This window comes from Halichoerus grypus, chromosome 12, assembly GCF_964656455.1.
Source record: "Halichoerus grypus chromosome 12, mHalGry1.hap1.1, whole genome shotgun sequence".
Classification (NCBI taxonomy): domain Eukaryota; kingdom Metazoa; phylum Chordata; class Mammalia; order Carnivora; family Phocidae; genus Halichoerus; species Halichoerus grypus.
In genome coordinates this window covers 19,697,588-19,719,337 of record NC_135723.1, presented here as the reverse complement: position 1 = coordinate 19,719,337, position 21,750 = coordinate 19,697,588, and the positions used below count along the sequence as shown (strand labels likewise).

The 21,750-nt window shown below is 45.9% G+C and overlaps 1 protein-coding gene and 1 long non-coding RNA gene across 12 annotated transcripts in view; one reads left to right on the top strand and one right to left on the bottom strand.

Moving 5' to 3' along the window:
- Positions 1–7,604, bottom strand: part of ATXN7L1 (ataxin 7 like 1) — a 229,341-nt gene extending 221,737 nt beyond the window's left edge. For 2 of the 5 annotated variants that reach the window (XM_036067414.2, XM_036067415.2), the window contains exons 1-2: positions 7,373–7,593; positions 6,792–6,860 (exon numbers count right to left, since the gene is read on the bottom strand). In XM_036067414.2, the coding sequence (XP_035923307.2) occupies positions 6,792–6,860; positions 7,373–7,553 (250 nt within the window). In that variant the 5' untranslated portion in view covers positions 7,554–7,593. Of the gene's footprint in view, positions 1–6,791; positions 6,861–7,372 lie in introns of all 5 variants that reach the window. The other 3 variants (XM_036067427.2, XM_036067411.2, XM_036067410.2) reach the window with 3 other exon arrangements.
- A 478-nt stretch (positions 7,605–8,082) lies between these two features.
- LOC118519792 (uncharacterized) overlaps positions 8,083–21,750 on the top strand; it is a 31,493-nt gene continuing 17,825 nt past the window's right edge. The window contains exons 1-5 of one of the 7 annotated variants that reach the window (XR_013443085.1): positions 9,126–9,466; positions 9,974–10,027; positions 10,553–10,620; positions 15,726–15,871; positions 17,383–17,506. This is a non-coding gene — a long non-coding RNA (uncharacterized LOC118519792). Of the gene's footprint in view, positions 8,329–9,125; positions 9,467–9,973; positions 10,028–10,552; positions 10,621–15,725; positions 15,872–17,382; positions 17,507–21,750 lie in introns of those variants that run through there. The other 6 variants (XR_004909338.2, XR_004909342.2, XR_004909339.2 and 3 more) reach the window with 6 other exon arrangements.

Here is a 21,750-nt window from a genome sequence, read left to right as displayed (position 1 = left end):
GGAACTGAAGGTTTGGAGCAGTCATCTTGGAAACCTTTGGAAGAGAGCTCCTGGAGGGAGGGAGTCCGCTCTCTTTAGAGAGACACAGCCCAGAGCCAGGGGATGGTCACAGCTCCACGTACACCTGCCGAGTATGCACCGTGGTTGACCCCCCTGGAATGTAGGCCTAAGACACAGACGGGTCATAGCAGAATACTTCTGTGACTAACTTAGTCTACTTTTCTTGTCTTCTTTTCCAGCTTCGCCCTACACCAGTGATTCTCTATAGGGGTGATTTTGCCCCACCCCAGCGGAACTTTGGCAATGTCTGGAGATGTTTCTGGGAGAGGAGCCACTGGATTCTACTGGTAGAGGCCAGCGACATTGCTAAACAGCCTGCAATGCCCAGGACGGCCCCCACCACAAAGAAGGAGTGCCACTGGTGGGAAACTTTGTTATTACTCTCTGCTCTGTGATCTGCACTCTAGTGACAGACTTCGTTGTTTCTAGGACCTCTATATTCTCTCACACTTTGGGCCTTCGCACATGTTGTTTCCTTTAACTCTGTCCTGGCCAGCCCTGCACATGGAAACTTCCATTTGTCCTCTAGGTCTTGGCATAGATAAAATGTCCTCAGAGGGAGGCCTTCGCTGAGCCCCCTAATGTAAGTGAAGTCCCTCCAAAATGCCCCACAACGGCACCCCAACTTTCCCTTCCAGAGCGCTCACCGCAGTCGCCACGACTTCTGGAACGTCTGCCTCCGCTGCCAGGATGGAAGCGCCATGAGGCAGAGGCTGTGCTTTTTCACTGCTGTCCCCCAGGCCTAGCGCAGGGCTGGCACGCTATAGAGCTCATTCAGCCTCCAGGGCTCCGGGAGGCCAACAAAGCAGGAGGGGGTATTCACAACTACGCAAGACACTCAGAGGCTTAAATGATCATCCCACTAGGCAGGCACCAAAAAGCAAATGGGGTAGCTCCTTACGAACGGACATGGACCACTCTGTAAGATGAGCGGTCATGGCGAGACACCAGGCTGCACTCCAGGATGCTATCACCCACACGGGGGAAGCGGGAAGAAAAAACCGTGTATGAAGCTACTGGAAGCAGCCGGGGGCGGGGGGAGGAGGGAGACTTCCTTTTCACGGCATACCCTTTTGGATTTTGCAACCTGTGAACATTATTAAAGAAAATACGAAGCATTCGAATGGCTGTATGTGTATGAAAGTCGACATCTAGAGATTAAAAAAAAAAAGGATTCGTGTAGAATGACATATGATGAGAATCCAGCACAGCAAACTGTGCTTCGAAGCCAAATTCACATACAGCGTTTCAAAGTGTGCCCACCCTCACTTCCTGTTTTGGAAGCAGCCAGAACCACATTTTCTCCACATGAAGACCCGGGCACATGGAAATGCTTGTATGTATAAAGAGACACTCATTTTAGAAGCTTTATGTTTTCCAAACTAGATGGCTTTGAAAACGCTCTCTCGCGCTCGCTCTCTCTCTCTCTCTCTCTCTCTCTCTCTCTCTCTCTCTCTCTCGGCTTTGCGGTCTTGGTCCTGCCCCCCCCCGCCCCCCCGCCCCATCAGTTGGAGGCAACTACAAAGCTTATTCATTCTCCAAGCCTTTCTCCTCCTTTCCAGCCTGCCTCCCTACCACCTGGAGGCCACTCCGTCTCTCCTGTCCTTTCATCCCAAAGGCTGGGCGAGACGAGAGAGACGATAATGAAACGCCAAAGCGAACAAATGTTGCTGCTTGTTAGCCAAAGGGGAGGCAGGTAGGCTTAATGGACAAGGAAGTTGAAATTAATGGCAAAAATGAGGTTTATCTGTGTAATCTGTGGACTTGGTGTCTTCCCATCTCCTATTAGCATAGATACGGAGTTGTCTGTATAATGACAAAGGGAAGCCGCCCGCAGATTCCCATAAATCTCCACCACTTGTCGCTGGCTTCCCTGGCTTGGCTTTTAAGAACACTTCACTCTTCCCAGGTCAGTGGCCATCTTTGCCTCCAGTTTGCTCCCAACCAGCCACAACTGCAAGACTCCTAAACCTGAGCTGGACACGTTCCCACGTTCCCGGCTTCCTCCGGCGTTCCAGCCCCACTCTGCCAGCATCTCAGGGGACAGCAGCAACCTCTTACCATCGTGGCAAGACCTTAACTGGCCCCAGAACAGTTTCCAAACTGGAAGCATTCCGCAGGTTTACCTCCATCAAATCAAAACATCTGGGAACATTAAAACACAGACAAATGCCCAGAGAAACCAGCGTAGGCTTCCAAAAGACCCAAACAAGGATCTTCGGAGGACTTTCTTGTCTCAGTGACCAGATAAAACAACTTATCAATCATTTTTTAAATTATTCTTTACATCTCAGCAGTCCCCCGAGAGAACCCTCCTTAGCCATAGGCCCGAAACTGCCTAAGTATATTTTCTAACTTCTGATAAAAGTTATCAATGACTACATATTAACTGCGCCCCATGAAACACACAGATGTCATAGTAATCGGTTTTTCAAAAATCACTAGCTTTATAAAATCATGATAACATGGTTTACTCTAAAAATGAAATTTCTGATACAGGATCTCTCTTCCATTCGTCACTGGGTAGTTGAAAGTCCTAGTTAATTATAATAATAAAGTGTTCTAGGACTGGCTTCATTAATAAGTGATAATGATATAATAACAGTTAAAAAAAGAATAAAGGCAAACATTATGTGCTTACTGTGTGCTGGGTCCTTTTGTATTACCTCAGTCAATCCTCACAACCCTGTTAGCATCTCCATTTTGAGCCATATGCACCCTGTTCCCGATTTATGAACTGACATCCTTAAAAAAAGTTCAGGTGAGGCAGTGAGAAAAGAAGACCATCCTTCTAAATCACAGAGTTTTTTCTCAATTAGCTGGGAAAAAGTCTTCAGATAAATCTATGAAACTAGAGAGAGAAAATTATTTTAAAAGGTTAGCTAGATGAATGGGCTTCCTTGGAATTTTCTCTCACAGATGAATTTCACATCTTAGACTAATAAGGTTTCTGGGACCCCCCACCCCTTAAGGAATCTCAGTGCCGCACTGGTCCAGGCTGACTGAGGTCCACTTATTCTCCACTTCAGGGGAACGCATGCGCCTGGGTTTTGAACTCAGACCCTCAGTGTTCTTAGACTCCTAAAGGCCACACACTCTTCACAAACTATTTGCTTGTGTAGGAGATGTGGTGATGTTTGCCACCAAGAGATTATAAAATGAGAAAACAGACCCAGTGTGTAGTAGTTAGTTAAGATATTTTTAATGTGAGGGCTTGATTTTGTTGCTGTTGTTTCTCTAAAAACAGCCTGGGTGGTATGACTGGATCTCAAATAGAGGTACATTCAGTAGAGAGAGTCAGGGTCAGCCATCTCAAAGGGACCCTGGGGGACGTGTCATCCCACTCCCTACTTTACAAGTGAGAGGAGGGGCCCGGAGAAGGGAGCCGATGTTCCCAAGGTCATACAGGGGGACTTCAGGAAGCTGCCCCAGAGCCCTCTCTCCTGCCCCATTGGCACTCCAGGCAGCCCTCGGCGTAACCCCACGTCACCACCTCCAAGCATGGAGTTCGCGGCACCTTCTGAACCCAGGTGACCATCTGGCAAGGCTCAAGGGTGTTTGCCAAATTCCTCTTGCCTGTGATTTTCACTAACTTTGGATGAAATAATAACATGAATGCGAAGAATTCACTACAGAAATTCTGAAGCATTCGGTTAACATTTCATCCAGGTGGAGAACTGAAGCCACAGAAGGTGAAAGGAATGAGGAATGAAGAAGGAAGCACATTCCAATAATCAGGCTATTCCAAACGCCGGCGAGTCCTTCCTGTGTCTTCTGAGGCTGTGGCCAGATAGAGGCAGAAGGCAAAATGTTTCTTCTTTCGCATTTCCAGCCTAACTTTCCTCCCTTATAGCTTCGTCTATAAAACATATCATATCACAACAATGGTCACAGCAGCGTTATTCACTGCAGCCAAAAGGCGGAAACAAGCCAAATGCCCATCAACAGATGGCTGGATAAATAAAACACGGTCTATACCCACCATGGAATATAATTTAGCCGTAAAAAGGAAAAAATTGTGACACCTGCTACAGCATGGATAAATGATGAAAATGTTATGCTAAGTAAAATAAGCCAGACACAAAGGGACAAATACTGCATTTCAGAGAGAGAGGGAGAAAGGGGGCAGGGAGAGAAAGAGGAGTGGGGGAGGGAGAGAGAGAGAGAATTTAAAATAGGCATCTTCATAGAGACAGCAGATGAACAGGTTTCCAGGGCTGAGGGGAAAGGCAATGGGGAGTTATCATGTAATGGCTACAGGGTTCCTGGTCGGGATGATGAAAAAGTTCAGGAAATGTATAGGGATGATGATGGTTGTACAACACTGTAAATGTACCTAGCACCACTGAATTATACTCTTTAAAATGGTCAAAATGGCAAATTTTACATTATATTTTTTTTACAACAATTTAAAATATTTAAAATGTGGATCACATCCCTTGATTTCTCAGTTGGAATTCCTAACTCATTCACTGCCATTAAAGCCCAAACTTCTTTTCAAGACCTGCTTCCTCCCAACTGCATCATGGCCAATCTATGCATTTCACACCCGTGGATAAACACGATCACACCTAGGTCACTTTGTGTCCTGGAGACCCATCCACAAACACATATCCATCTGGAGGCCACCCACGCGGTGACTCTGACAAGAAGGCCCATGGCGAGACTAATGCAACCAGTGTTTCTGGAGATTCTAGCAACCAAACATACCAACACAGAATCCCAGTTCAACCCTTCAATTCCTCACCATGGTGGTGGTGGGGGGATAGATATTTACTACTACATCCTCTCCCTCTAAAGAAAACTGTATGCACATACCAGGAAGACCTTCAGGGATTGCTAACCCAAGCTTGCTCCACCAGGCCCACGAACAAAGAGATTTCACCCCATACATGGCTATTTGGTGAACTCAGCAATTGCATGTTACACTGAACAGTGGGTGTCCTTAATGCAAACGCATATAATTAGGAGCTAAATCTTTGTACCTTTACAGGACAAAGACTATAATAAGCAGGATGTACCACTTGTGACTTCTGAGGAAAGGCGAGCTTTTCATTTTTCCTTAAAAGAATCTATTTCCCAAGAGGCAAAGAGAATCTGAGAACAAGAGTCTTTTGAGATGGACGCAGGGAGGAAGGCGCAGAATATGAGTTTTGTGCGGTATGGTCAGAATCTGTCACCCAGGCCTGAGAGGTACGAATCGGTGGCACACCATGACCTTTACTCAACTTATTTAAAGGTTTTCACAACCTCATCTTTTTTTGTGGAAACCTTTTCATGGCTAGTGGTCTGACAACGGAGTCCCATGAGCTCTTAAAGATCTCAAGAGTTTATAAAGAAAAACAATTTCTAGTGATACTTTCCATTGCCAACACGCATGGACATTTAGCGCCAATAAGCTGCCACTTGTAAGAATTCCACTTGATATTGTTCCCTTGTGCATCCTGGAGACACATGGCAGGACCACACTACGATATTTAGAGGCAAACATCTTTAGAATAAGGTTTCGTTCCCGAAGTGATTAATTAGCAGGAACACTATGCTAGAGAACTGTCCTTGAATATTTTAACTTCCATGCTATTTTTTCTAAAGCACAAATTCTCCTCTCACTGGATGGTCAGGAAATCCCTGGGCACAGAAAACCGACTGTCTTAGGTGGTGATCCACAAAACGCTTCCAAGTAGGTTTTAACTGCCTTACAGGGTGCTATCCTGGTTTATGAGGGAGACCATTCTTTGGAGTCTAACTGGCCTTTTTTCCATTCATTTTGGATGAGCAATGCTCCCACGGCCTAGTGATGGCTGAACTCCTTCAACACTTCCCACCAACCTCTTCTGCCCCCTCATGCCTTCCTCCCACTCCAATTTCAGCCAGCCATGTTTACAAGACACCAGTTAGTAAATCACAATTCCAATGAACCCATCCATTTGTTCAGCAGAAAGTGGCCTCTGGAGTTGCTCCATGTGAAGCCCACAGGCCAGAGTTACATATGGAAGGCCTGCAAACACGAACAGGATATGATTTATTTATGACGACCATGTGTGTTTGATGCCCGTTCCAGCAGGCCGTGGCTTCCCATCCCTGCCTCAGTCTGGGATGACCTATCTACTCACTGTGTCCCATTTCAGGTACTATATTTCCAGGCTGGGGAAACAGCGATGTGCGACCGGCAGGGGGGGGGCTGCACACACAGCTGCCCCTAGCCCTGCCCGCCACACAACAATCTGTGACCAAACACAAAGTGGGCCGAATGTAACTTGCTGCAAAGGTCTGCCATGTACAGTGGTTTTCAGTGGAGAGTGGAGAAGTAGCTGCTGGAATGACTGACCATGTGGGGCTCATTAAACTGTTGTGTATGTACCCACAAGGAAGGCTGGGATGTTGGTAAAGGGAGCCCCGCTCCTCATTTCAGAGATTTCAAGACACCCCCCACCCCCCACCACCATTTGGCAATGATGCTCCAAAGGTGAATGGCAGATATGCATCAGAAGGTCCAAATGTGGACTCCGGCTTAAGTGCTGTAAACTTCTGCCTTCCACAGTCTCCCCCCTCCCCCCCCCAGTTGTATTTATACTTTGAAAGAAGTTAACATGAAGCAGTAGTCACCTGGGCGTGCTCGATTTTTGACAAGCCTTAGTCACTCTGTACCCAGCAGAACAATTCACATTATAGTCGAAATCCGGTGAAGATTCTGCCACATGCTAACACTAAAATGCCAGTAGCTCACTTACCTTCTTTATTAAGCCTCATAACCTCCCTGCTTTTTCCACCCTCTTTTCCAGCCTCTTCTAAATCTACATCTGCAGATGAAAAAGAAAAGGAGAAAAGAAAATGAGGAAAAAAAGATCAAAAAGGGGGGGAAAGCCAAAGTCAAGGGGGGGGGGGAGAGTGTTTATTTGCAAACAGATCAATATAAATACTGTACATGAAAAATCTTTCAAAAATTGACAATGCAACATTTTCTCCCAAGTCCGGATTGCCATCTACCTGGCCCAGATAGGTACCAAAAAAACTATGCAAGCAGCAACAGAGTAGCCTTTTAAACAGATACACCGTGGGGCTGTGAAAGCCCACCCCGCGGGCTGCCACGGGGAGCCGGGCACAGACAGACAGACAGCCAGCCCTGGCAGCAGGGCCTCTCTCTGTGCATTGATGATCTGTCTCTGTGTGTATTTATTTAGAGAGAGAGGGAGAAGCATGGAGGACACCGGGGGCCACTCTCTCTCTCACACACACACTTTTTCCCAGTGGCTCTAGGTGAATGGAAAGGTTACAGGATAATAAAAGGAGGAGGAGGCGGTGGGGTTCTTACTGTCGGAGCAGTGTAATTTGGCGGCGTCGATCCAGGAGGACCAGGGTTTGCCCAGAAACGCCTCCGGACTGGGCACTTTGCGATCCAGTGTCGCCATTGCTCTTCCTTCTTGTTGCTTTTTCCCTGTTCCTTCGGCAGCAGCAGCCGAGAGACACGGGATTCGAGAACGCTCCGACGTCATCTTCGGAACGTTCCGACATTGAGTGCTCTGAAAGGGGGAGGGAGGGAGGGACGGGAGGAGGGAGCGGGGAGGTGGCGGAGGAGGGGAGGGAGAGAGAGGAGGAGGAGCCGGCGCTCGGCGCCCGGGGCCCGCTGGGCTCGGCCGGTGGCGCGCGGCCGCCAGAGGCAGCAGAGAGGCGCCCGCAGCTCGCCGCGCGCCCGCCTGCCCGCCGGGGGAGGGGCCGCGCGCCGGGCCAGCGCCGCGTGCCGGGGCCCGGAGGCTGCGGCGCGCGCGGGCGCGGAGATGCTGCGGCGCCGCCGCCACCGCCGCCCCGTGCGCCCGGCGGCCGGAGCCCGCGTCGGAGGGACCCGGGCGCGCGGGGCGTGCGGGGCGGGGGCCGGGGGGCTGGCCGGGGAGAGGCACGACCCGGGGGCCGTAGGCGGGGAGGTCTTTCCCGCAGAGTGGCCGCCAGACGACGGAAAGTTTTTTGCATGCAGCCCTTGAGCGTGTCCTTCCCTCGCCGGCTCCCTGTCGTCCACGGTGAGGCGCCCCCCCCCCGCCCCGCGGACACCCCCCGCGGAGACCCCCCGCGGCCCAGTGCGGAGGAGCCCGGCAGGGCTTTCCCCCTAGGAGCATCCCAAGCCGGGGAGGGACCCTGGTGATGACCTCTCCTCCCAGCCACCACTCCCTTCTCCCTTTCTTTCCTGTCACGGTGGACCTTGGGACCGTGGAGGATTCCGAGGATGCCTTTGGGAGCTGAGACCCATGGGTAGATGGAAGTGGTTCTAAAAAGCAGGTGAGTTTGGGGCGAGAGCAGTTGCCTACCCAGCTCAGTCAGGCTGCGGGACATTGCAAAGCTCAAAACTCAGGGCCGCGGTGCCCCCAGATGCTCTGCGCGATGCGTGTCTCGGGTTCTCCGGGAACCACTGCGCGGACCTTGCTCCAGGATCACGATTCCGGGAGAGCACATTCACCGCACGGAAGATGCTGCTTACTGGGCCAAGCCCCTGGAGCAGTTTCCAGCGCTCCCTACCCGTGATTCGAGGGTGGCTCGGATTAGCACCTGCAACCTAGGGCCAGGAATCTGACTCCTGGGAGCATTCACTCCTGGCGTAACTGCTCTAGCCAGCTAGAAAGGAAGCGTTAGATTTCTTCTGAATTTTGGATGTTTGATGCTTTAACTGAGATTTCGGCTCCTCTCCCTAGGGGTAGGCAACAAAGGCCTTAGAGGGTCTTCTGGTATCTCTTTCTTGTTTTCTCTCTTTGAATCCTTTTGTTTCCTAGGAATTACCGAAAATATATGGTCACTCCCCCACAATGGATCTATTTGTCATTTTCCCCAGTACCCTTTTAGTTCTTACCACTTTTGTTTCTGCCCCGTGGCTGAAGCACACTGATTTGAAGTTGCTCCGTACTGAGTTCTGTGCCGGCTATGCCATCTATCTGATGCCCCTGCATTTGGCATCCTGTACCTCAAAGCCAGGGTTAGGATGGGCAATGAAGGAGGAGCTATGGATTGGTCTTTGGTTGTGATATTTGTGGGAATGGGCTTGACCCAGACAAATTTGATTTGCCTCTGCTGTCTTTGGAAGGGTTTCTACATAGGAACCACTAAGTGGCTGAGATGCCAGTGAGTGGAAAATTCTCATTTTAAGAATTGGTGGTATTAACAAAGATGTATTACTTTTTGACCTCTTAGGATGTGCTAGACACTGTGCTTGACACTTCCTTCCAAATATCCATCCATCCATCCATCCCTTTTCAACAAATATTACCTGTCATGGACTAGTGCCTTCCACAGAGGAAGACAAGTGAGACCTAGCCCCTTGTGGAGATGCAGTCTGATGGTCTCTATGGAAGAAGGAAGGTGTGAAATTTATCAACTCCTTGGAAAAACAACACAAGTGTGCAGTGACTGGCCAAGGCAGTGAATGGTAGGGTCTCTCAGAGCTGTACCTAATCATAAGAGGAACTAAACTGTAGTTTGGAATGACCAGAAAATGTATCACAGAGAAGATAGGATTTGCTCTGCCCCTTAGAAATTGGGGAGGATTTATCATGGTAAGGTGACGACTGGTCTTGCCAAGGGAAGGGGATTGACGGTATTAATGGAGGCTTCAAGCTGAGCACAAGTGTGGTGTGTTTGGGGGGTTGAACATGGTTTACCTGGGATGGTGGGTTATTATTGGGGGTTTGGAAGAATAGTCATGGCTGGGTCAAATTATGGAAGGCACTGAAGGGCAACCTAAAGAGTTTGGGTTTTGTTTGACAGTGGGGAGCCACTAAAGGGGCTTTCTGGTGCATAAGGGTAAGTAGAAAGGGTGACTTAGAAAGGCTGTGCTGCCCAGGACTTATTGGATATGGAAGCAGATTAGAAGTAGTGCTGCAGTGTGTGTGTGTGAAGAAGTGAAGGCCAAATGAACTTTGGTGTACCCATGCAGGTGGAGAGGAGGGGGCAGGTATGAAAGACTCTCTGAAGAGAGCCTCATCAGAAGGTATGTTGTATGGCTGGATTTGGGGGGAGAGAGAGCTCAGAGGCCTAGGTAATTAGATCCTGGAACATTTTCCCTTCCCCTCCTGCTTTCTGATTTTCCTTCCACTTTTTTTGTGTCTATTTCTGTATTGTTCATGCAAGGGAAGATGTGGTAGGCAGCCTCTAAAATGATGCCAGTGATTCCCACATCCTGGTATTCATGTCCTTGTGTGATCCCCTCCCTTCAGTGTGGGCCGGAACAAGGGACTTGCCACTAACAAATCGAATATAGCAAAACGAATGGGATGTCACTTCTGAGGTTGGTTCACAAAAAGACTGTGGATTCTATCTTGTTCACTCTTGCTCTCACTGGAAGCCCCCCTGCCATCTTGTGAGCTGCCCTATGGAGAGGCACAGGTGGCAGGAAACCGGGGGAGGCCTCTGGCCAACAGTCAGTGAGGAACTGAGCCCTTGGTCCAACAGCCCATGAGGTGCTGAATCGTGCCAATAGTCATGCGAATGAGTTTGGAAACATATTTTTCTCCAGTGGAGCCTTGAGACAAGACCACAGCCCTGGCCCACGTGTGTGAGAAACCTTGGGATAGAGGCACCCAGGTAAGTCATGCCTGGATTCCTGACCCCCCCTAAACTATGAGATAATTGGTGTTTGTTGTTTTAAGTTGTGAAAATTCTGGAATAACTGGTTACGTAAGAATACATAACTAATACAGAATGGTTTGCATATAAAGTGATTAGATAACAAAGCAACGTTGTCTGAGCAATGTTCCTTGGTCCTCATTTGAGCCTCATTTGAGTCTGAATTGTGTATCATCCTTGCCAGCTTGGTGGGACCGGTTGACTCTAGTATCTCCTACATGCTGAGTTTTATAATTTACCTTTACCTCTGGGTATTCAAGTTTTTTTGCTATTTAAACTCAATCACTACTTTATGGAAAGAATTCACCCATGACAAGGTCATGATATAACTGTTGGAAACAAGTCTTTCCTGATTGTGGTGCTGTCACACTGGGGCCCTTAACAACCCCGCCATCCTTGAGGTGTGTGGAGAGTAGTGTGATGAAGGCACTCAAGCCCAGTGGTTGTAAGCTTCCAGAAAATTCTCCGCTCTCAGGAGCCATTTTAAGCCACCCAAAAAACCAACGGTGGCTTATCATCCTGAGGAGTCAGGTCACCTCAGTCTCAGAGAAACAAGGCAGTGGTCTAGTATTTTAATATTAGTTTACGCCCCCAGCCAAGTCTCTCAAGTAGAGATTATTTCTACACAGCACCCCGAAGCCGATATGACAGCCTAAATATTATTCCCTTCTAGCTGGGAGCATTTTAGTTTGTAACATAGTGAAGTAGGGGCTGGAGCCTAGAAGTGGTTTAGCATCTCTACAAAATAGACGTTGGATACATTGCCTGTTTCGCTGATAATCAGAACGCGTATGCATTACTGCAGTTAGACTTCTGCAGTAGAATTGCGGTTTCCACCCTCAGCCTTGCCCAGTGTCTGCACTGACTATAGAGATAATAATACCAACTTTGTGAAACTCTAACCCACCTATGACTTAGTAACTGGAGAACATGGCTGTCAATTAAAATTATACCACTGGGAGCCAGAGAAGGACAGAAGCATTGCTCATCAGACTACTAGACTTCTACACTTGACTTTAGATGAAAATTGAGGTCAGCCGGGAGTAGCATTTGGGTCAACATGGTGCATATAAAGTATTATATACACATCTATACTTACATCTCAACTATACATATGGCAAATCTATTGCAGACTTGAATTCCTTTTGGTAATAAAGAGTTACAAATATTGTTAGTGGCAACAAGAATTTTATACATTCTTAATAGGTATAAATTGACCCGCAAAACAGTCATTTAAAGCGTATTAGTACAATGTCTATGTGATAAAACTGTCTAGCAAAGGTATAACACCTTCTTCCCTTCATGATTAATGTTTGGGAAGATAAAAGGGGTGTAAATATTTTTATTGTTTTATCATCTTTCTTAGAAAAATAACAGTGGTTGATTTAATTAAAAAGGAGACTCTCCTATAGACCAAATAAAGAAATGAGTTCCACAGAGATGGCAGTAGAAAATACCTATTTAATTTGAATAACACCTGGTTCTGGAGAGATGTGCATCTAATACGCAGCCTGCATTCATTTAGTCTGATTCATGCGCTGTTTTACCTCCTTATTGAAAAGAAAAGAAGAGGTAATATTAGCACTCTCATCTGAGGATCTTAAGCTCCTTCTGGGGTCGAGCTGCCGTGTGTGCACCCTACTTCCTACCTAGACTGTTGTTGGGAGCTCCCTGGAGGCGATGAGGAGAAAATGACATTCCATTAGAATGAGGCATCCCTGGAATTGTTTGATGTTCTTTGTCTTAATTGAATCCATCTATCCCGTCTGCCACTCTTCTCTCTAAATTTATTTCCCGAACCCACTCTCTCTGAGCATTGTAACTGGGGGGGGGGGGGGGGAATTTGTTACATACGTTGTTACCTTTTGTAAGAGCTCGCAGCATCTGGAGGGCAGGTGTGCTGTCTCCCTGGCCTTGTTAGACAAGGTTACCTGCCTCTTCCCTGCCCCTCACATGTCGCTGGATCAAAGGGGACCGGGAGAAAAGATCCCCAGTAGCAACGGGAGTAGGAAAGAAAATAGGAATTCCAGGCTTTGCGGCTTTGGGGTATTGGTTTCAGTATAAGGCCCTAGCCATGTGTCTGATCTAAACAAACAGGGACTCTAGTGATAAACAGAACTACAAAAACATGCAATTTGCATTCTGACTCTGGCAGAAAAGTCCAACACGGGAATGCGTGGTGTTGAGGGACAGCTGCCTTGACAGCCCGGGCAGACTCATCTGGGGCTTTGCTCTCTCAGGGCTCCCCAGAACCCCTCTGCTGCTGCAGGCCGAGGAGGTCTCTGCTCCCCTGAGCATGGCAGAGCCTGCCCCGTTTCTGTCCATCACTCTTCCTCAGGGGTCAGGCAGGAGAAAAGATAGTGTCTCTTTGGCATTGTCATAGAAATCACTTTTGGCCCTTCACCTGAATATAAATATAGACAGACTTAAGACTCATGGGCACTTATTAATTGGAGCAAAGCCGCCCCCCCCAACCCCTCCAAACTCACCTGTTCATATAGCTGGCGAGGCGGTGCGGGGTTGGGGCCGGAGCAGGGGCTTGAGATCGGCAGGTGGTAAATGAGAATCGCTCTTCAGTCATTTGCTTGAGAACCTTTCTTCATCCATCCCAACCTCAGTTTTGCAATCTGTTAAATGGCTACCAAGGTTCCTCTCTTCAGATCATTGTGAGGATGAAGTGAGATTCGGGGTATGGAGCCCCCAGCCTAGGGCCTGGCGCACAGCGGACCACTGTAAATGTTTGCTGATTCTTATTTTAGCTGCAATGTGTTGTGTAGACAACAGCGGCTAGTCAGAAACAGGCCGACCTCTGATGCTAGGAGGGCTCCTGTGGTTGCTTCTGACCATCCTTCTACTTAGAAAGGAAACCCAAGCTCCTGTTCCTTCCTATGGGCCTGCTGTCCCGCATCAGTTGGTGGAGACTTGTGTCAGCAGTCTTCTGCCTGAAACTTCATCTGATGTGGACTTCAGGGTAGGGTTCATATCCCTTTGTTCTGGAGAAGGCCCTATAAGACTTTTCTGTTCTGCCAAGTAACTGCAAAATCCCATGTGCTTGGAGGCAAAACTGCTTTTGCACGGCAATGAAAATAGTTGTCCTAATAGTAAGCCAAGTGGGGTCTCTGCAAATTACTTCCTCCCTCCAAAAACAGTTTATTGTCTTTTGTAAAAAGCAATTTAATATTATATTCTAAAGGTTACATATGAATGTGTTCCCATGAGATAGTGAAACGGTAGTGATAAGGAGAAAATTCCCTTTGAGTATTTCCTTCAAACGTGGACACGTCCCTGCCCCCAGATCCTCCCATGCCCCCAACTCTGAAGGCAGTTTTCCAGACCATTCTCTATACATTTACCTACTGTCTATATTTATCATCACAGGCATAGATGATATTGCCACATGTGTGTTCTTATTTTCTTTTAAACATGAGCAGCGTCATTTTGTAGAGAGATGTGTTTTATCCCTGGTTGAGAAAGAAGCCTTGCATGAGCATAAACAGGATTGACAGTGCAACAGACTGTCTTGTGGATATTTTTCTGCAGCAATTTTCTTTTTTCACACATGCGATTGCATGTCATTATAAGCAGAAATACCTTCTTCTTTTAAACTGCTGCATACTATTCCATATAATGTTCTGGAGTCTGTCTGTTGTCCTAGTGATAGACATTGAGATTTCTGGTTTTACAAAAAACAGAGTGGTCAACATCTTTATTTTTAGATCTGCTTCCTGGGCATGAGGGAGTATTTCTACCCCAAAGTAGAATTGCTGGGTATGCGCATTTTAAATTTTCATAGTTCTGCCAAATTGTCTTCTGAAGTAGCTGACTGATTCATGCTCCCACTAGCAGCGTAGGAATGGGCCCATTGCCTCACGCCCTAATTCCTACCCAACGTTTTCAGACATTTTAATTTTGCCAATATTAGGGTAAAAACATATCTTGTTTAATTTGCACTTCCCTCATTTCTGGTATATTTTTGAGCATTCGTTCTTATGTCCATTGTATTTTTACTCTGCAAATTGCTGTTGGTACCTTTTGATGATTTCTTATTGGCATTTTCAGATCTTTTTATTGATTCTTAGGAATTCTCTATACATTCTAGATTGAGAGCTTTTGTCTGTTTGAAAATAATGTAATTTTCCAGCTTGATGCTTGTCTTCTTTTAACCTCGTGTGTGGCATCTTTTCTATACACTTTTTTTTTTTCATTTGGTTGTAGTCAGGTGTATTAGATTTTTCCTTGAGGCTTTTTGTGTTTTGTGTCTTGCTTAAGAAGACTTCTTCCCCCAAGGTCACAGAATATTTTCTTATATTTTTTCTTTATGCTTTATAGGTTTTTATTTTTACATTTAGCTCTTAGATATTTTTGGTTAATGATCTGAGGTAAAAATTTAACTTTTGATCTTTTCCCAGTTACCAGTTTTCCCCAGGCATATATTGAATAGCTTAGCCTTTCTTTCCATAGAGATCAGTCATACACTCACTTCCCAAATACATGGGTCTGTTTCTGAGCTCTCTTTTCTGTTCCATGGCTTGGCCTGTCTTTTCCATACCAAGTTAACAGTTTTAACTGCTGTTGTTTTATAATATGTTTTGCTGGTGTGTCGGGGAAAAAATGTTTCTTTTCCACTATGGACTGAGAATCCTCTGTCTTGGTCTGTTTGGGTTGCTGTAACAAATTACCACAGACTGAAGGGCTTATAAACAACAAAATTGTCTTTCTCACAGTTCTGGAGGCTGCAAGTCCGGGACCATGGCATTGGAAAATGCCATGTTCAGTGAGGGTTTCTTGGTTCGTAGATGGCACCTTTTTACCATGTCCCCACGTGGTGGAAGGGGCGAGCTAGCTCTCTAGCGTCTCTTTGATAAGGGTTCCACCTTCACGACCCACTCTTCCCCCACCGCCAGGCCCCAAAGGCCCTACCTCCTGACACCATTTCCTTCAGGAGTAGGATTTCAACCATATGAATTTATGGGGGGACACAATCATTCAGACCACAGTACTCTATCTCTTGGGAAGTATTTTTTATTCCTGAAAAGTGTGTTATAGGTGTCATTGTTCAACAGTTGTCATGGGGACATCTCAAGACGGAGACCAGCCCATGTGAGGAAGATCATTGGAAACCTGACCTCATGCCCATTTCATGGTTACCATAAAGCTTGGGCCCAAGGGCTACAGCCAGCTTGGACTCATGGAGAAAGCCTCCCCCAAGGTGACTTTCCAAACCAAATATCTCAGATTTAGGAAAATGAATTGTTGAGAGATTGTCCTTCCAACTATCTAAAAAGGCCAACCCCTGTGGTTAGTGGTTGAGACTCTATGGGGATATTCCCGTCTGTCAGTCATCCCAGGGTGAGAAGAAGGGGCCATGAGCACTAGAGGCTGAAGCAGAGGGAGGGAGCAGATCCGGGATGAGGGCTGAGCTCCCCCCATGTGGGGAGCAGGTAGGTAAGAGCCTCTCGTGGGCCAGGAGCCGGGCCAGGTAGTGTCCAGTAGGGGACCCCTTCTGGGATGACCTAGCTATGAGTCAGGAATTGTTCAAACCCAGTAACCAGTCATAAGGTTTTCTGTGTTGTCTTTTCTTTTGCTTCCTTCAAGGTTTTAAATGGCTTGGTCTTGGGTAGCGGCGTTGTGGGAAATTGAATCAGGGGCTTACACTTACATGGGAGCCATAGATAGAAGATTGCAAGTTGCTGGCTTTACTTCCTGCCAGTCCTGTGTGGTAGCAGCTCCATTATTTGAGAGAAGAAGGTAGTCCCCGTACCCTGGGAGGTGGCCAGGCACAAAATGAGCAGGGGACAGCCCCCAGCAATCCCTAATGCCTTTCTTCTAGCCCCAGCCCAATACCCTCAAAAGGAGGAAATCCTGAAAATGAGAGGCCAGAGTTTGGGTTATATTTATATGACAGGCCAGAGTTTGAGTTATATTTATATGACACCTAATTTTTCCACCTATGCAAATACCTTGGCATTCACAGACTCTGGCTAAGCAAAAAAAAAAAGGTCTCTTCTAACGTCTAGTAAATAGTTAAGTTTGGGTGGGCGGTGGGGTATCTAAAGGAATTGCAACCCTTGTTTCATAACTGGAATGAGAGAGGTTGACAGAAGCCTGGTATCTTTAAGTTCATAAAATAATCGCTGCAGAACTTAGAGTAAAGCCCAGGTCTCTGTTGTTTGGAGACCAGCTTATTTATAGATTACTACGTCCCGGGCTCCTGGGTGGCTCAGTTGGTTAAGCGACTGCCTTCGGCTCGGGTCTTGATCCTGGAGTCCCTGGATCGAGTCCCATATCGGGCTCCCTGCTCGGCAGGGAGTCTCCTTCTCCCTCTGACCCTCCCCCCTCTCATGTGCTCTCTCTCTCTCAAATAAATGAATAAAATCTTTAAAAAAAAAAAAAAGAAAAAAACATAGATTACTACATCCCAAGAATGATACTGAGGCTATAAATTTACAGTTCCATGTAGGCCAGTGTTTCTCAACCAGGGATGATTTCGCTGCCTCCCCTCCTCACTCCAAGTATATTTGGCAATGGCTGGAGACATTTTTGGTTGTCCTGACTGGGGCTGGGGTGTACTATTGGCATCTAGTGGGTAGAGGTCGGGGATGCCGGTAAATATCCTGCCTTCAGATGCATGGGAAGATTTATCCAGCCCAAAATCATAGTCAGAAACCCTGATGTAGGGCAACTAATTTCTAGTTTTCTTTCTTTCTTTTTCATTTCCAGAGAATGAACACCTAACCCCCAGCAATTTCTTTGTCATCGTGGGCTTCTTTCCTCACACAGAAACCCAGTAAGAGTGTGGCAGGGCTGTGAGAGCCGTCATCCATCACTACGCGTTAAACCCAAGGTCTTTGCCCTTTCAATATATGAAAGCCAAATTATGTTATTGGGTGAATTTGTAGAATCAAAGGAAATGAATATAGTTCTTATGCAATAATCAAGTCATGTGGTCGCCTCTTTCTCTCTGAATCCCTTACAGACCATGGCTTACCTACTCTAATGGGAACGTTGATCAGTGCTAAGACACCCATGCTAGATAGCTCCTATTATTCCCAACTTATGGATGATAAAAGTGAGGCACAGAGTGGAAGTAAAGCACGGCGCCCTCCCTTTGGTTTCTTATATTCCAAAGTTATCAAACACCTGGCCTCAGCCATTGCACAGGTTGTGCACTGCACAACTGTGCCACTTTTAAAGGAGCACCATTCACAGGACAGACATAGATTTATTGTGACAGTTTTCTAGGCAGATGGCACGAAAGTGGCTTGTTCGAACAAAATCAGGACCATGAAGCAATCTTCTAATAGAAGTAAAGTTTCTTCAAGAAAGTACGCCTCTCCCTAAAGCTCATGAAAGTGCTAGATGGACCAGCAGCAAAGAAGGTGGTTATTGATGACTCTCTGTATGTTAGCAGTTCAGCTGGGAGCTGTGTGGGAAATAGAGTGCCTTGCGTGATGGAATAAATAGAACAATCTTGCTATCTAAATTTGGCTGTTCATACTTCTGTTACGGTTTAAGTCATCCTAAGCTTGGCTTGGAGGAGGAGACATTGACATGTATATCAGTTTATAAATTTGGCAGCAGGAGGTGCAAAGAGTGTCGTTTCAATTATGGTTGACCCATGATTGATTTAGCAACGTATGTCTCCTAGTGTGTGATCAATGCCAAGAAATGGCAGGTGCCGGACTCTTAGGAGGGTGAGGGCAAATGTTGGAGCATTGATCAGCTGACGCCCTCCATGTAGGCCCCATACAGGGAGCATCAAATCCAAGTAAAATACTGTAAGGTGGGAGTGATAGTATCCTATGTGTTAACAGAACCTGTCTGAGCTTTCATCCCTTGTGCCCTTGTGGCGACGTAACCATCTTTATAACACACGACACTACTCTCTGTTCCGACTTGGTTCTGAATCTCTAGTGTGTGCCATTTCATGGTGCTTTTAGGGGGGAAAGACCTCACTGATTGCCTCAGTTGAGAAGTCTTTAATTTTTCCACCTATGCAAATACCTTGGCATTCACAGACTCTGGCTAAGCAAAAAAAAAAAAAGTCTCTTCTAATGCCTAGTAAATAGTCAAGTTTGGGTGGGAGGTGGGGTATCTAAAGGAATTGCAACCCTTGTTTCATAATTGGAATGAGAGAGGTTGACACACTGGCCTGGCCTGGCCCTGTGCCGGGTCGCATAGACTGAGTAGTTGCTTTCACCAGGGGTGGGGAGAGATGTGTGTGTAGTCGGTGATTGGAGAACAGGCTAGCCCTTGAGAAGGGGCTGTTCCGATGTGCAGATGATAAATGCCAGGCCAGGGTTGCTGCTTTGGCAGTGGAGGGCTTGGGGCAGAGGAGAAATTTGAGCTGGGCTGGGAAAGATGGTGTTGGGGGTTGGGGGAGGACGTGAATAGCCCGTGGGCAGAGTTTGCATGGGGGAGAGTGGCCTTAAGTGAGAGCCTCAGGTCAATAGACAATAATTCCCTACAACAGAGCTCTTAGTGGAAAATAGGCAAGTCACAAGGGGATTTGGAATCAGGAAGGGTTTGAAAGTGTTACACAATGTTTCCAAGATTAAAATCTACAGTATGAGATAACTTGAGCATAATACTGTGTGTTCTTCGGCAAGTGGCATAATTCTTTGAGAAATACCTTTTGTCAAGAACGAATCTCTAAAATGAGGACTCTGTGGATAGGAGCTCATCAGGTGAGAAACTTGAACTTTTCAAGATTCTTTAACCATCTGGCTGGCATGTTTAGAAATGGCACCCGACTGTACTGATAAAAGGGAGCTCTGTGTTCGTGGTTTACTCTAATACTCCAACTCTGGGTTGTTTTCAAAGGCAAGTTAAACAGATTTTTCATCCTAAGTAGGATGAGCACATGGCTGAGTTTGCCTGGGGAGTCCCGGATTATACAAAATTATTAATAGCTTGTCCTTTCAGTCTCAAAAGTGTCCTGGTTTTGGTGATAAATTATATGGCTACTCTAATTCTAAGTGATTCATTGTGGACTTCTTTTGCTTACTCTGCGAATCCTCAGTGGCCAAAAGGGATGCTTCCACCTCAAGGATATTTGTCCACATGTGCATTCTGTCTTTTTGAAATGGTTGTATTTTTTCCCCTTGCATATAAAGTAATTTTTACAAAGCATTTGGAAGAAAAACAAGCAGCATAAATGAGTTAACACAAACATAGAAATAAGTGTTAGTATTTGATAGAATATTATTCTGATATTCTATCTATCTAACTATATCTATACCTATCTATCATATATTTACATATTTTTAGATCCCAATCTCCAAACTAAATGACTTGACTTGGAGGAGCATTCCATATATACATATTTAGATATGGATACTACATAAAATTATATATTTAGAACTATGTTACAATGTGGTCAACATAGATGAAATCACCCTTTTAAAATAATCACTTTTTAAAAAAGGATTTATTTATTTGAGAGAGAGCGCGCACATGTGGGGGGAGGGGCAGAGGGAGAGGGGGAGAGAATCTCAAGCAGACCCCACACTAAGCATGGAGCCCAGCACAGGTTTCGATTTCACAGCCATGAGATCATGACCTGAGCCTAAACCAAGAGTCAGGGATGCTTAACTGATTGCACCAGCCAGGTGCCCCCTTTAAATAACCACTTTTAAAGACTGCATTGTATCCTAGTAAATGGCTGTTCTTAAAATATAATATATTTAAATCCTCAATTTGGGGCATTTAGGTTGTTTCTTTTATATATTTTATTAACAATGTTATAATAAATGTTTTCTATAGCTAAATCTTTTCTCACATTCATGGTTATTTGGGGTGCTTTCCTCTAAATGAAGTTGATAAGTCAAAGGGGATATATGCATTTAAAATTTTGAATTTGTCAAATTTGGCCGGCGTGTGTGAAAATTCCCACTCCTTGCCTCATCTGTGGTGTATCTTTAATTCTTTTTTCATCTTTCAGCCTGACAGGAAAGAATTTCATCTCTTATTTATTTCAGTTGTATCTCTGATTATTGATGATACTTATTTATTTTTTAATAAATTGCTCATTTTTCTATTAGTGTTCACCTTTCTCTTATTGAATTATGAAAGCTCTTTATATATTAAATAAAGTAAACCTTTGTGTTCTAGGTTGCAAGATTTTTTTCCTGATTTACTATTTGGCTTTTAATTTTATTTCTGGTGGATTTGTGTGTGCACACGTGTATGTATGAATTCAGAAGATTTTTTATGCCATTACACCTATCAGTCTTTTCCTTTGTGGAGTTATATACTTTTTAATTTTTTTTAATTTTTAAATTTTTTAAAGATTTTATTTATTTATTTGACAGAGAGACACACAGCAAGAGGGGGAACACAAGCAGGGGGAGTGGGAGAGGGAGAAGCAGGCTTCCCGCTGAGCGGAGAGCCCGACGGGGGATTCGATCCCAGGACCCTGGGATCATGACCTGAGCTGAAGGCAGACGCTTAACAACTGAGCCACCCAGGCACCCCAGAGTTATACACTTTTTTAAAGGACCAAGTTTTCAGCAATTAACCCGTGAAATTTTCATAATCCAATCTGGTGCTCTCAAACCCCTTGAGCTCCTTGTTTCAGATTTACCAGTGCGGCCATTATGTTAGCTGAGGTGCAATTTTGTTTCCCTTTCTCCAGTTCAGGCTGTCTCCCAGAAGGGGTTTGATCACTTCACAAACTCACAGATAAGTTACTGCAAGTAAGAGCTGGTGATAGGCATTCTTTTCCTCAACCACAAAACATGTATGCCTCCCTTCATGAAAAGCTGTAATGGGAATTAGAAAGGACTAGTTTGTTTAGATTCTTTGCGGAGTGAATCATCACTGCCCCATTGATATGCTTTATAATTGCACTGATGTGTTCTCAGGAAAACTGTGGCATCAACCCTAAGTTCTAATTACTACGTCAAGAAACGCCATGGCCGGCCCTATCTCCCCTGAAGCCAGCAGCTTTCCATGGCACGATGCCCCTGGGCTTCGTGGCCGCGCTACTTCTCTGGTGAGGAGGGCATTATAGGCAAATGCACAACTCGTTCTAGCCAGGACTGCTGGGGGTGAGCTTGTCTCTGGCCTTCTCTGCTGGCATGCCGG